At 31.3% G+C, this 14858-nt stretch overlaps 1 protein-coding gene across 1 annotated transcript; it reads right to left on the bottom strand.

The window, feature by feature from the left end:
• Positions 1–6264: 6264 nt before the first annotated feature.
• LOC141720097 (uncharacterized) lies at positions 6265–6753 on the bottom strand. The gene has a single exon (XM_074522452.1). The coding sequence runs from the start codon at positions 6751–6753 to the stop codon at positions 6265–6267; it is 489 nt and encodes a 162-aa protein (XP_074378553.1).
• Positions 6754–14858: the final 8105 nt, after the last annotated feature.

Genomic DNA, 14858 nt, shown 5'->3' with positions numbered 1-14858 from the left:
TTAAAATTTAAAATGAAAAAACTTGGTTACGAGATACTAATAATAAAGTGTAGGGAGCTTTTGTGGCAAGCATGTGCTCCCATTCGTCCGGCACGTGTCGGTGACAGTGAGCTTTCACCACCTTCCCCTTTGGCTTTTTTTCCTCATATTCTCCTTTATTTTGTTTTACCAAGTTTAATTTTAATGCAACCTTTTTTTAATCCCCTTGCTAATTTATTTTTTTGAAAAAAAAATATTTGGATACTTCAAATTATTTTCACAAAATACAATTTCAAAAAATTAAGAGAAAAATTATATTTAATAATAATACAATTTTACTCCTTTTGAATATATTATAGGGTAAAAAATCAAAATATCCACTATTTGAGAAGAAATGCCAACAATGTTGATTAGTATGATGTTCGGTCCAAAACATCCATTGAATACGTATCTACGTGTTCAAAATTTTCAAAATTAATAAAGGATATAGAATTCATTCTGGAAAAGCGTATTCAAATTTTGCAAAATTAATAAGGGATACACATTATGGGAAAACGTATTTAAAATTAGGTGTTCATTGAACTCTTCTATGGAGTAACAAAAAGTTATAATTAGGTGTTCGGACCATATTAGTGTATATGATTAGCATCACATTCTAGCAACATGATTTTTTATTTAAATTCAAACATTTTTATTTAAAATTGAATCTAGAATATTTAAATATTAAGTTCGTAATTTTTTTTACCTCAACCAATATTATAAAATTCGGAATTTGGTGTCGTTCGATAAAAGTATATATTCATAATTAATTGGATAATTGGAGCATTAATCAGAAATAATTTAATTAATTAAGTATTAATAAATAATTTTATTTAAATTTCTTTAAAATTTCATAAGATTTACAAAAAGAATACCACATGTTTTTGTTCGTATTTGATATTTAAGTGTTTTATACATTTTTTATAGTTGGTTTTTACATAATTATTAATACTCCCTAATTAGTAATTAGAAAGTTAGTACCTACTATATATAAATTAGATATAAATTTGTGACTTGCTAAAATTAATTATATAGCAAATCAATAATAAAAGATTGTGAAATTAATGAATTGTTCAAGTAAATTCTCGAGAGATATAAGAGTAATTTAATTGAAAAAATTCATTCAATTATTAGATATTTGAATTTCGGGGCATATGATAGTTACTATAAGTCAACATATCATTATTAAATATTAACTATAGTTTTGAATTTCAATTTTTTTAAAAATATGTATTTCTGTATTAATATTCATCATTTATCGAATTAACCGATTTTTGACCGAATTTACCAACTTTTGACCTTTTTTTTATATAACCATTAACCCGATTTTTGATTAATTGAGACAAGTCTCTTATAAATTTTAATTATAATTAATTAATCGTTGAATCGGTCGATTTTTAGAATACCGGTATCTAATGTCTACCCCTCACGGGAGGTGAAGAAGGTGGGTTTTCCATCCATATTTATGGTGTATACAATTTAAAATTTGTGACCGAGCAAAGGTTTGAAATTAGAGTACAACCCACTTCACTTTACCTTGAAAAAGAAAACATACAAAAAAGGGTCATTAACGTCATCAAGAAGCATGCAAATGGATTGCTTACTTTTACGCCAACTTATACGCATACTTTACATACGCGAGAGTAGCGTTTCGGCTACTGTAACGGATAGCTTCAAGTTATGTGGAGTCATGCTATAAATTGAATAAACATCAAAAAATATGTTAATAAAATTTTAACTTGTTTTTTGAAAAGGAAAAACCGAACCGAACCGTGCTAATTCGGTTCGGTCCTGATTTTTTAGAAATTCGGTATATTCGGTCCGGATTGAATAGACCGAAATAAAATTCGGTTCGGTCCGGTTCTTATAAAAAATATTTAGGTCCGGATTGAATAAACCAAATCATAAATATTATAATTTTATATTATATATTTTACATATATCTTAAAAAATTTAATTATAAATTTTAATTTGTAGTTGTATTTATACACTTTTAGAACTCTACATATCACCTTACTTAATTATATTTTAGATTTTATAATTTGTAGTTTCAAATTTTAATACAATTTTATTTTTTTCCAAAATATTCGGTCCGTTCGGTCCAAAACAGGACCGAACCGAAATATTTCGGTTTGGTCCGATCCGTTCCATAATATAATTTCGGTCCAGTTCGGTCCAAGAAAATATGATAATTCGATTTTTCGGTCTATTCAGTTCGGTCCAAGAAAATATGATAATTCGATTTTTCGGTCTATTCAGTTCGGTCCAAGAAAATATGATAATTCGATTTTCGGTCGGTTATTCACATTAATGTCGCGTGATTGATGAATAACAAACATGCTACATTATAAAGTTTAATCGCAAGTAATTCACAATTTATCGGGTTTACAATATTTCACATTTTGTGCATGATTTGATTTTTTATATTATTGCTTATATCCTGTGAAATAAGTAAACAACGTATATTATCAATCCTATCAACAAACGTCGTTTAAGATAATTTTAAGATATCGGAAGAAACTAATTATTTTAAAAATAATAACATAGCTTGTACATTTCGGTTACGTTTTCTGTTGCTCCACGGTACAAAGATGTGGGGTACATAAAAATTTCGATATATGATAGATTATTGTTTTTGAGTTTAATAATTATGTGTATTTTGTCGTACGTTGTGTTTTTGAGTTCTTTGAAGTAAAAGAAAGAAAATATATTTGGCAAAAAAAGAGGGAGAGAGAGAGAGAGGAAATAAAAAAAAAAAATTAATAGTGTTTATTTAATTTTCTCGGAAAGGGAGAAAACAAATTTAATTAAAATGTCAAAAAATTATACTATAATTTTATTCTTTTTAATAAATGCTCATAACATTATAGTTTTCACAAATAAATAGTTGATAAATGAATAATTTTTTCAAATTAATATCTTTTTCTGGTTCCAAAAAATTATATACAGATAATGTATTTTTGGTCTCGAAAGATGAAAAAAAATTCGGTCCTAAAATATTTATTTATCGCGATTTAACTGTAGCACATTTATTGAAGAAAATTACTCTCTTCGTTTCTCCCGTTTTTTATATTTGGGTATTGTACGGAGGTTAATGATAAAGTATGATAAAGTAGGGGAGTAATTTTAAAAAAGTAAGTAAAGTAATGAGACCAATTAATATTTTTTGTGTAAAGTGGGTAAAGTGGATTAAATAGTAGATGTAATTATGATGATTACATATATCATAAGAAAAAAAAGTATAAAAAAGTAGATATAATTACTTTTTATATATATAATTTTTTAGTTTTGAAAATTTTTAAAATATAAAGAATTAAAAAAGAACATATTAAATAAAAAAAGTGTAAAGAAATAGAAGCATGAGCATTTGATTTTTTTTATTTTGTATCTGATTTACAACAATTCCGAGACACTGATATTTTAACACACAGTCTCGCAAGTACAAATTTGCAATGTTCTAGATATTCTCGTAAACGTTCTTACACTTAATTAGTAAATACACAAATTATCCTATAAATGTTACTTCCTTCGTCTGAAATACAAGTCATTTTCATTTTTTCACGTAATTTGAAGTGTACAAAAATTTAGTGGATATATTAACTTCTAATTTTTTTTCTATTGAATTAAGATCTAAATAGTCATGGTCATCGGGTCACTTCGGGATCGGGGAGTGTTATCCCTGCCCCGATCGCCGAACCCAAAATCGATCCCCAAATCCCCGTTCCCCGCCCTAAACGGGGAACGGGGATCCCCGCCCCAAATGGGGAACGGGGATCCCCGCGGGGATTCGGAGAATTTTTTTATTTTTTTCGTTTAATAAAAATTAAATTTTAAATAATATTTTTCAATAAAAATTCACATAGTAAATCATAATATATAGATTTTCTTTTAAATTTAATATTAACGTTTAACCTTAATTTGAATTAATATTTATTTCTAGTATAATAATAAACAAAAATAATATTATTATAATGAAATAATATCACGATAAGTAAATTTAAATCATATAGGGGATAAGAAATTGAAAATAATAATATATTTTATATATTTCAATATTTATTTGAGATATTTATATATATACAATATTATTTTTATTTAAAATAAGATTCGGGGTCGGGGATCGGGGCGGGGAGACCCGATCCCCGAATTTTTTACACTATCACCCCGATCCCCGCCCCGTACCCGAAATATTCCCGATTCCCTTCCCCATTCGAGGCGGGGATCGGATCGTGGTCAGTCGGGCGGGGCGGGAGAAATACCCATCCCTTGGTCTAATATTAATATATGCAGCTAGCACTTTTACTCATTTTAAAATATCTTAAAAAAACTTGTATTTTGATTGAGACGTAATAATTTACGAGAATGATTGCATCAAGCTTAGAAGTCACTAATCTACCCCTCGCAAATAGTCAAAAAGAATAGTTTAAGATAGATCATGATCATAAAAACATAAAAGTAGAAGATTTGCAGGCGAATCTTTGTATTTGCGTTCAAGATTAAAGCATAATTAACGGTCACAAAAGTCATAATTTAAGGATTAGGTAGAGAAGTGATAGTTAATTAACATCCTTAAACCTAGGATTATTTGCAAGTAGAGATGCACAAAAGGTCCATCGGACCGGGTTTTGACCGGACCTTAAAAAACCCGGACTTTGACCAGTCCGGACTTTTCGGACTTTGACTTTGACGAGCCCGGGCCGAACTTTCCGAAAATGTCAGAGCTCGTTTGGGACTTCGAGACGGGCCTCACCGGGCTTTCTTTCGGTCTGATCGGATCGGGCAGAGTTTTTTTTTTAATTTAAACCGGATCGAGTTTTATTAAACATTCTAAAGATTACATATGTTATTTGTCTGCATGAAATATTTTGTGGAAGTATTACTTCGTTGAATTTTAGAATTATATATTTTATCAATATTATCCAAATATATATAATGTACTTACTATATCTTCTTTCATTAATACTACAATAAAGTATATAAATAATATCATTAATCATGAATATGTAAATATATATGTGTTTAAAGTATTATTTATATATATAGTTGCAAATTTATAAATATATAAGAAAATATATTAAAATAATTAGATTTAAACCGGAGGCCGAAGCTCGGGTCTTTTACCGGACCGGACCGAAGCCCGGGGTTTTTACCGGGATTTGCCTAAAAATATAGGACCGTCAAGGTCCTAAACCCGGGCAGGTTCAGATTTCCGGGCCATGTTTGTTGTGCATCTCTATTTAGGAGTAATACTATTCATATAAGGAATATATAGTTGTTTCCCCGGAGTTTGAAGTAGGCCTTACTCCCGGGTTTTGAAGGACGCAAGTAATTGATAGAGACTTAAAGTACCTTTATTCAAGAAATGTGATAAAATATTTTGGAGTAAAATTATGTAAAATTCATATTCATTGTTCCTTATTTTCGTTTCTTTTAGAAATTGTGAAACATGATTAGAAATGAAAGTTAAACTATTTTACGGTTAAACATCGATGAAGTAATAATCGATAAAATAATTTCGCTAAAATAATATTTTTCTCCGGTTCCAACATAATAAACACAATGTATTTTTTCTTCCGATAAAATAATAAATTCGTTAAAGTAATTTTTTTTGTTGGTACCGATCCTATTACTTTAAAGAAATTTAATAGTACTTATTTTCTACTTGTTTTCACGTTTTTCTAAATCCCAGGAGTAAGGGATAAATGTTAAAATTTAGAAATAAGTAATTCATCATTATCTCTTTGTCATTTCATAGCCCACGCTTTTAGTGGATCCGTTTCCCCATTCTATTTCTTCCCCACCTAGCTTTAGGAAAAATACAGCCTTGCATGACATAATTCATTTATATTTTAGATCATTAAAAAATAGATAATAGCATTAAAGGTATTAAATTGGTTTTGAATAATCTCTTGTTAGCATCAATATGGTAAATTTTGTAAGTTATAATAAAATGTATAATCATTCATGAAAACAAATTATGGTACTCCGTATATACATATATATATATATATATACGTTTTTAGAAGTATAAATATATATATACGTTAATCAATATAATAATATTAGTTTATAAAATATTTTATTATGACCATTTTTAAAAATTAGCTAAAGGTTGAATTAGATATTTTGTAGTTGATTAACTGTTTTAACTATACATGGTTAATTATCTAAGTCAAAAAGCTGGTCCAAGTAATTTTTACAAAATTAGTATTTTAGATCATTTTTTTTTAAGGTAAATGAATTTCATTAAACAGAATAATCAGAAGATAATGTCTCCAACAACAACTCTGAAGGAGACAAGAACACATTATAGCAATTAACCAAACATTGTACTCTAGCCATAAGATGAGCCAATTGGTTTTTTTGCTTCTTAACATGGCAAAGATAGAAATCTACTCTACTCCCTAGCCTTACTCGACACCATTCAAATACATGACGAACTTCCAGATAATACTGAGTACCATTGTTGACAGCTTTCACCACCCCCTTTGAGTCACACTCTATGGTTACGTTTCTTAAATTAAGCTCCTCAAGCCATTTAAGCGCCTCTTGTACACCTCTCGCCTCAGCCTCCAATACTGTAACCATCCCTAAGAACCGCATGTTTTTGCCTTGTACAAACCTTCCCCTGTCATCCCTGATCACCATCCCTACAGCATACGAAGAATCACCCATCACTACTGAAGCGTCCACATTCAATTTAAAGCAACCTCTAGAAGGAGGTGACCACTTCATGTCCTCCTGCCTGTCATCTCTTCTTGTCACAGTATTGAGTACATATTTCCTTTTCTTCGCTTCTTACCATTCCTTTATTTGCTTCGTGCTGATTTCCAGCGTAACAGAAGGCGTGATATTCTTTCCCTCCCAAACTTTCTGATTCCTCGCAAACCATATTCCCCACAGAACCTTTGCAATCAGCTCACAAGTCTCAGCATTCTCATTTTTAATTCTATCCAGCAGCCATGATGGAGCTTCTTCAACCCTTTGCATATCATACACTAGACCTGCTTTGCTCCAACACTCAGAAGCAAATCGACAATAAAAAAAGACATGAAGCAAGTGTTCCACGTCCACATTACATAATGGACACATTATTGTTCTGTTAACACCTTTACTTCTTAGCAGATATCTAACAGGAATAGTATTAGTGCAAAAACGCCATACGAAGGTTCTGACCTTGTGTGGAACACGTAAATTCCACAACTTATTCCATCCTGTCGAATTGTTGGATTCTATATTATCTGAAAACTGAGACAACCAGAATTGATACCCCGTTTTCACTGAATACTCCCCAGTGTTGGAAGCCATCTAGGCTACTTTGTATCTGGCCCTGTTTTGAGGTATCCTTGTTTGAAGAATTAACTGAACATCAGAATCATGAAAATCTCGCTGTACCTTATGCACGTCCCAATCATTGGTTTGAGGACGGACGTAACAGCTTACACTCTCATTTCCAATACCATTCAAATGATTATCCTCTACACAATAATCCCCCTTGCCCCTTAACCAAGGATCATGAAAAATCCTTATGTATTTGCCATCTCCCAGAATCCAACGGAAACCCTTCTTTAACTGTTCTTTAGCCTCCCAAATCCCGTTCCACACAAAACTTGACCCTGAACCTTTCTTTGCATTCAGAATATGATTACTTAAAAAGTAACGGGCTTTAAAGAGACGTGCCACCAATGAATCTGGGTTGCTGCATATCCTCCACACCTGTTTCCCTAACAGAGCTAGATTAAACCCATGTAAATCACGGAACCCCAGTCCCCCCTGCATTTACTCCTCCCCATTTTGTTCCAGCCAAACCATCGAATTCCTTTTGCATTATTGCCACATGATCCCCACCAATAACCATTCATTAACCTTTCCATTTCTGTGCATAACGATTTTGGGATAAGAAAACAGGACATACTATACGCAGGGATAGATTGAGCCACATTTTTTATCATCACAGTTTTCCCAGCTTTAGACAGATTTTTGTGACTCCAATCCTGAACCTTCCTCCAAATTCTTTCCTTAATAAAGTTAAAAACCGACTTCTTAGCACGACCAATGAGTGATGGAAGCCCTAAGTACTTACTGTTACCCAAGTCATTACTTACTCCCAGTGTCCACTTGATTTCAACCTGTTTATCCATTCTCACATTGGCACTGAAAAAAATCCCCGAAATCTGATAATTCACTGCTTGCCCAGAGTTACTTTCATATTTATTCAGCAAATTTCTTACTTCAACAGCTTCTCCCTCCGTGGCTTTAAAAAATAGAAAACTGTCGTCCGCAAAGAGTAAATGAGTGATCTCTGGGGCGTTAGCAGCAATCTGGCTTCCCGTTATCGAACCACCCTCAGCAGCATTATTAATCAAGTGAGAAAGACCTTCAACACAGAATAAAAATAGATAAGGAGATAATGGATCTCCTTGTCTCAACCCTCGCCTTGGAATGATTGGCCCTACTAACTGACCATTAAAATTAACCATATAACTCACTGATCTGACACATAGCATAATCCACTTCACCCATCTCTCCGAGAATCCCATATCCTTCATTCGATTCTTTAAATAATCCCACCTGACCCTATCATATGCCTTTGAAATATCGAGGTTTAGTGCCACCTCCCCTTCTGAACCCCTATCCTTTCTCTTCATATGATGGAGCAGTTCAAACGCGACTAAAACATTGTCTGAAATGTTTCTGTCTGGTACGAAGGCAAATTGGTTTTCTGAAATTACACCAGGTAGAATAACTTTCAGTCGACTGGCTAGTACTTTGGCCAATATCTTATAAAGCACGTTGCAAAGTGCAATAGGCCTAAGATCAGTCAACTTCTCCGCATTCTCTTTTTTAGGAATCAACACAAGGGTAGTGTCATTTAAAGTTGCCGGAAACGATATCTCCTTCAGCCATTCAGTACAACACTTAAAAATCTCTGGACCAAGAATATCCCAGAAGTGCTGGAAAAATGCGGGACTATAACCATCAGGTCCTGCAGATTTGTCAGGGTGCATCTGACGAATCGCCTCAGATAACTCCTCGATCGTTATGTCTGCAGTAAGTTTAATATTATGCTCATCAGTGATCACCCTCCCTTCGTTTAATAGCTCATGTTCATCAACATCATTCCCACAAGCAAATACATTTCTGAAGTAGTCTACCACCATCTCATTCATGCCCTCCTTCTCCGTTACTTGTTGTCCCTCCTCGTTAATCAAATGATTAATATGATTCATCTTTTTTCTCTTCGTTGCTGCAGAGTGAAAGAATTTTGAATTCGTATCACCTTCAGTCAACCAAAAAGATTTAGCCCGTTGTCTCCAGTATTGTTCTTCGTGGAATAACAAGTCATCTAACTTACTCTTCTCTGCAAAATACTGCTGGATCCCTACATCATCTATCCTGTCTTTTAGCATATCCAAAGCCTCCTTCTGTTTTTTTACTTTATCCCTGAATTTATGAAAAAAATTCCAACCCCATTTCGCCAGAAAAGAAGATGCAGACAAAAGCTTTGGAAGCATGTGCATAACTGGTAGAGATTTCCAATACTCTGTGACCTCTTTCTTAAAGTTTGGTTCACTTAACCAAGTATTCTCGAACTTGAATCTAAATTGCTTCCTCGAATGATTTATACAAATAGGTTCCATAATTATTGGATCATGATCAGATTTGATAACATGAGCAACAGTTAATTTACAGAGAGGGAACTTCTGCCACCATTCAGAATTTGCAAATGCCCTGTCAAGCCGCTCTCTAACCCAATTTGGACTCCCTTTGCTTTTTTCCCACGTAAACTCACCACCCACCAAGTCCAATTCAAACAAGCCACAGTCCTCTATTGCCCTTCGAAACCCATTCATTAGATGCTGAGGATGTGGATGAGGACCCTTCTTATCAGCTTCAAAAAGAAGATCGTTGAAATCTCCAAATATACACTAAGGTAGATTATTATATTGTGCCAACCTCCTCAACATATCCCACGCTTCCTATCTACGCGATGCTTCTGGATATCCATAATAGCACGTTAGCCTCCACCATATTCCTGCATTTTCCATCACATGAACATCTATATGGTTTAAAGATGAATCCACTACATTACAAGTTATTGATCGTTTCCATAATATAACTAAACCTCCTCATCTGCCAACCTTATCAACTGTAAACGAACTAGAATACCCAAACTTCTCTGCAATGCCTTCAATATCCTTACTAACAACAAGAGTTTCTGATAAGAAAATAAAATCTGGGTTACGAGATTTAATCAAATCTCCAAAAATTCGAATTGCACGGGGGTTACCCATACCCCTGCAATTCCAGCTTAAGTAATTCATAATGGACGGCTAGCTTGCCTCGCAAGCGTAGCCAAATCAGTGTCAGTGGTTGCTGAGAAATCCATTCCAGAAATCTCAATTTCCTTTTGTGAAACATTGCCTCCACTTTTCGTGATATTTGGTAGAGAAGCATCTACATCCATTATAACTCATTTTTCTGAGTCACTTCTTGGCCTCTTTCTATCATTTAATTCCAGCCCATTTGTTTCTACCTCCTCAAGCCCAATAGATAAAAGCTTACTCAAACCCGGCCCACTATCAGTCTCTTTCCCCCCGTTTTTATCATAAAGAATAAGATTTTTTGAATTTCCCCCCATCCATCCTAATTTCTCTCCTTACAGTTTTGCCAGAATACTGACCTCCTTTATTCTCTCCCGTAGAATACGGAATATTGTTATCTCTCCCACATCTTGCCGCCCAATTCGCATCATCTTCTTCCCTCAACCACTTGCTACCACTCTGACCCCCACCACGCCGTGACGGTGCACGCAGCCATGTGCCCCATTCCTTGGATGAACCCTCTCCTCTTCTATCCAACGTACGTCTGCAGAATCTCTCTGTATGGGAGACTAGACCACATGCAAAACAAAAGTCACCCAGCCGTTCATATTTGCATGACGCCACAAACTCTGACCCATTCTTCCACTTTATTTTCTTCTTCCTTTTTAATGGTTTTCTAACGTCAATTCGCACCTTAATACGCTACTCTCTCCAGATGCTGCTGTTGTTTTTATTATCATACGTAATAAACGTACCAAAGAAATTCCCAAGTTGCACACCCACAGCTTCCGTCATAAATCCACTGGGTAGGTCATATATCTGAATCCACATATTCAGAGTCCATAGAGGCACTTTCAATGGTTCCTCACCTTCCGGTATCTACTCGATTAACAGCATCGCGTTGTCGAAACTCCATGGACCTCCATTCATAACCCATGCCTTATCCTCCTTATGAAAAAATTGAAAAAGAAAAATACCTGTTTCCAATTCTTTTATATTTATCCCCATTGTTGGCTTCCACACATCCGCTAGCTTGGACCTCATGGCTCTGGTGTTGATGTTTTTTTCCGTTAGAAACCGACCTACAAGACATATATCACATATATCAAATTTTTATTTTAAAAAGCAAACTATCCAACATATATATTGGGGTTTTTATTTGATCAAATCTCTAATTTGGTCCAAAAACTAATTTAGACAAAAAATCTAACTACCAAAGAGGACATATATCACATCACATTAACTGTGTCACGTCACATTTTTGGCATTCAAGTTAACTGAATTTTAATTACAAATTGCAAATATAATGTGGTTTAAAATAATTATAAAAATTATGCTGTTACAAAGTAGGTCTAACGTACTATGTGATCTGTTATTTAGATTTTTAAAATAAGAGACTTGTTTTGAAATTAATTCATTTTTTTTAAGGAAAATATAGATAAAGTTTAAATTGGTTGCATGTTGTATGTAAGAGCACGTACAATACTTGAGTTAATTAAGTATAACTATTGATATAATTTGAGATAAAAAAAATTAAAAAAAATACATTTAGTAAAGTTTTGTCTTTCCCTCCGGTCAATTAATTAATAAATTAATCATATCCAGTATACACCCCTTAGAGCATAGCAGTGTGTGAAGATAAGATGTACGCAGATCATGGCCCTACTCCGAAGATCCGAAGAGTAGAGAGGCTGTTTTCGTGATGTAATAACCCATAATTTTTAGAATAATATTGATAAAAGAATAATAGACTAAAAAGATTAAAATTAGATAAGGAATAGGATTTAAAATTGGGTTAGAATAATGAGCCTAAAATTCGGATCAGATTTTAATACAGATAACTTGGTGGTTAAGAAATACGATCTCGTATCGTTATAAATACAGCTTCCTCGTCTTTAATATCAAAACTAGCATGATAACTCGTGCGAGACACGGGTCATTTTCTAGATTTTTTTGTACATCATACAATTATATTAGTAAAAATTTTAATCGTTTTCTTATTGATAAATATTGTATAACGTCTAAATCATATCAAATACAAGTTGAGTATCTATCAATGTGTATTATTTCATCTTAAACATTAATTACGTTCATAATGTTTTTAAATATATCTCATTAACTATAATACATATTTTCCTATTTGTGTCGTTTAATTTGTATTTATGAAATAAATACAAGCAGGGTAGTCACTGTACTGTACGTGTAAAAAAAAATTGTAGTTAATCCATCAAATATTGTTACTATGTTTATAAAAAAAACTAAAAATTAACATACATGTATATTGCATAGTCGAGTAAATTTTTTGAGTTTTGGTCAGATAAACCCGGATTAATGAGGTATTTTATTACTAAAGTCATTATTAATTTACAATTATCTTGCTTGTTTTAAAAGGATCAGTAATGCATAATTAAAGTGGTCAAGAGTTGTAGTCGTAATATTCAATAAAGTAAAATTTACAGTTCAATTAATATAAGTTTATTTTTTAAGAAAAATATTATTTCCATAATTCAACGTTTATGATAATTTAATATTATTGCTAATTTCTAATGTCTTAATTCATTAACTAAAGTTGATCTCGGCCATGTATTTAGCTTTTAATCATTTCCGTTATACAAAGTTAAGTTTATAAGATGTCAGATTATTGTCAATTCATAAATTAAAATTGACATAATCTATTTAGTTTTTAACACATTAAGAAAAAAAATTAAATTTAATTGATTATCCTTATTTTCATAACATAAAAAACTTTTGTTATTTTTTTCTAGTATATATATCAATAACTCTGAAATACAACATCAAAATTGAATCTTTTAATATTGGTTAAGATAAATTCACATGTGTGTGTATGTACGTAAATTATTATTTATTATATTTTTGAGTAAATTATGTTGATCTCGTTTATTTATATTATAAATATCTTGGTCATGTATATATCTAATTGTTATTTAGTAAATTACTCAAATAACATGTATTTATGATTATTCAAAAATTATAATTATCTAATAAATAAATTAAATTTATTTATATATCATAGTCGTATTAACACTGAAAATCAAACAATATCTATTTTTACTCAACAGAGTATGAGTCATGAATATGACATAAAAATAATTCATATATTGTCAAGCCTAACTATTGATATTCAGAAGTTTTTTTCAAGGATCTGAAGATAAATTTGTACTAATATCATCATTCAAATCATTTTAAAGTTTGTTTCATTTATGATACTAGTATTTCTTTTTATAGTAACTTGATAATATTGTATACTATTTATCTAAAATTAAATATTTTCAATTTGATGATTTTTTTAAAATATTAGTTGAAATTGTTAACCCTTTCAAAATAACGACTTATTTAGATAGCATAACATGGTTTAAATCAAATAGAACAATACATTATAATTTTAACCTTTTTTCAAATAATTTAAAATAGTTGTACAATATTTTCCAACACTAAATATTTTTTTGTACATTTATTATTTCTAATTTAACTTTTATTTTTCAAAATATTGAATTATATAATTTTACAAGTTATATATATATATATATATATATATATATAAGAAACTTGTTCAATACGGGAGTTCATATATGTTCTGTAAGTAAAATAGTATAAAAAATAGTAATTTTGATACATAATATCAATTGACTTGATCGTATAAAGAGTTTAAAAATATTAATTTTTATTAATATAAGATATTATAAAATTTATCCTTATTGGTAAGATATTCTCGTTGAGGTCGTAATTTAAATTTATTAAATCTAGATAGTGATGATGTATTTTCGGCCGGGTCATTTATTCAAATTTTGAGTGTTTTTCAAAATGGGTAAATTTCTGATTTTAAAGCTAGTAATTTTGATACATAAATCAATTGACTTGATTATATAAAGATCCCAAAGATATTAATTTTATTGTTAAGATTTTATCGTCAAACTCGTAATTCAAATTAAACCTATGTAGTGACATGGTATTTACGGGTAGGCCAGTTAGTCAGATTTCAAGTATTTTTTGAAAAAATGAGTCAAATTCTAATTTTGAATTCAAAATAAGCTAATTATAACTTATCTAAATATGTAGTACATATATATATTATTTCTATAAGTGTATCTTTTTTTAACATATACAAAAATTAATTATATGTAGAATTTATTTTTTTATTAAAAATATATATTGAAAATATATGAGACATATTTTTCAAACTAAATTATTTAATAAATAAGGTAATGATCCGTTTATATACTGTACTTAACTTTATATCTCAAGTTCAATTGTTCAAAACTAACTCTATAAATATATTAGTAATCATGTTTAAAGTTAAATAAATTGTCGTTATTTACGACACTCACATATTATGTGTATGATAAAAAACTTAAGTAACAGTGTGATGTAGTGATAATGTGATGTGCTTGTGAATGTGAAGACCCGGGTTCAATTCCCCCCTAACAACCTCTTTTATATAAATTTAAAATAAAGGGATCTCATGAATTTATCCCCTTATTCTTCTATTATATATAG

This window comes from Apium graveolens, chromosome 4 (assembly GCF_009905375.1).
Source record: "Apium graveolens cultivar Ventura chromosome 4, ASM990537v1, whole genome shotgun sequence".
In the NCBI taxonomy this organism is placed as follows: domain Eukaryota; kingdom Viridiplantae; phylum Streptophyta; class Magnoliopsida; order Apiales; family Apiaceae; genus Apium; species Apium graveolens.
This window is presented reverse-complemented; position numbering and strand designations above follow the sequence as displayed.

Excerpts from the sequence above, each read along its gene's own strand:
- LOC141720097 (XM_074522452.1), bottom strand. The coding sequence starts at position 6,753 with ATGAAGTGGTCACCTCCTTCTAGAGGTTGCTTTAAATTGAATGTGGAC.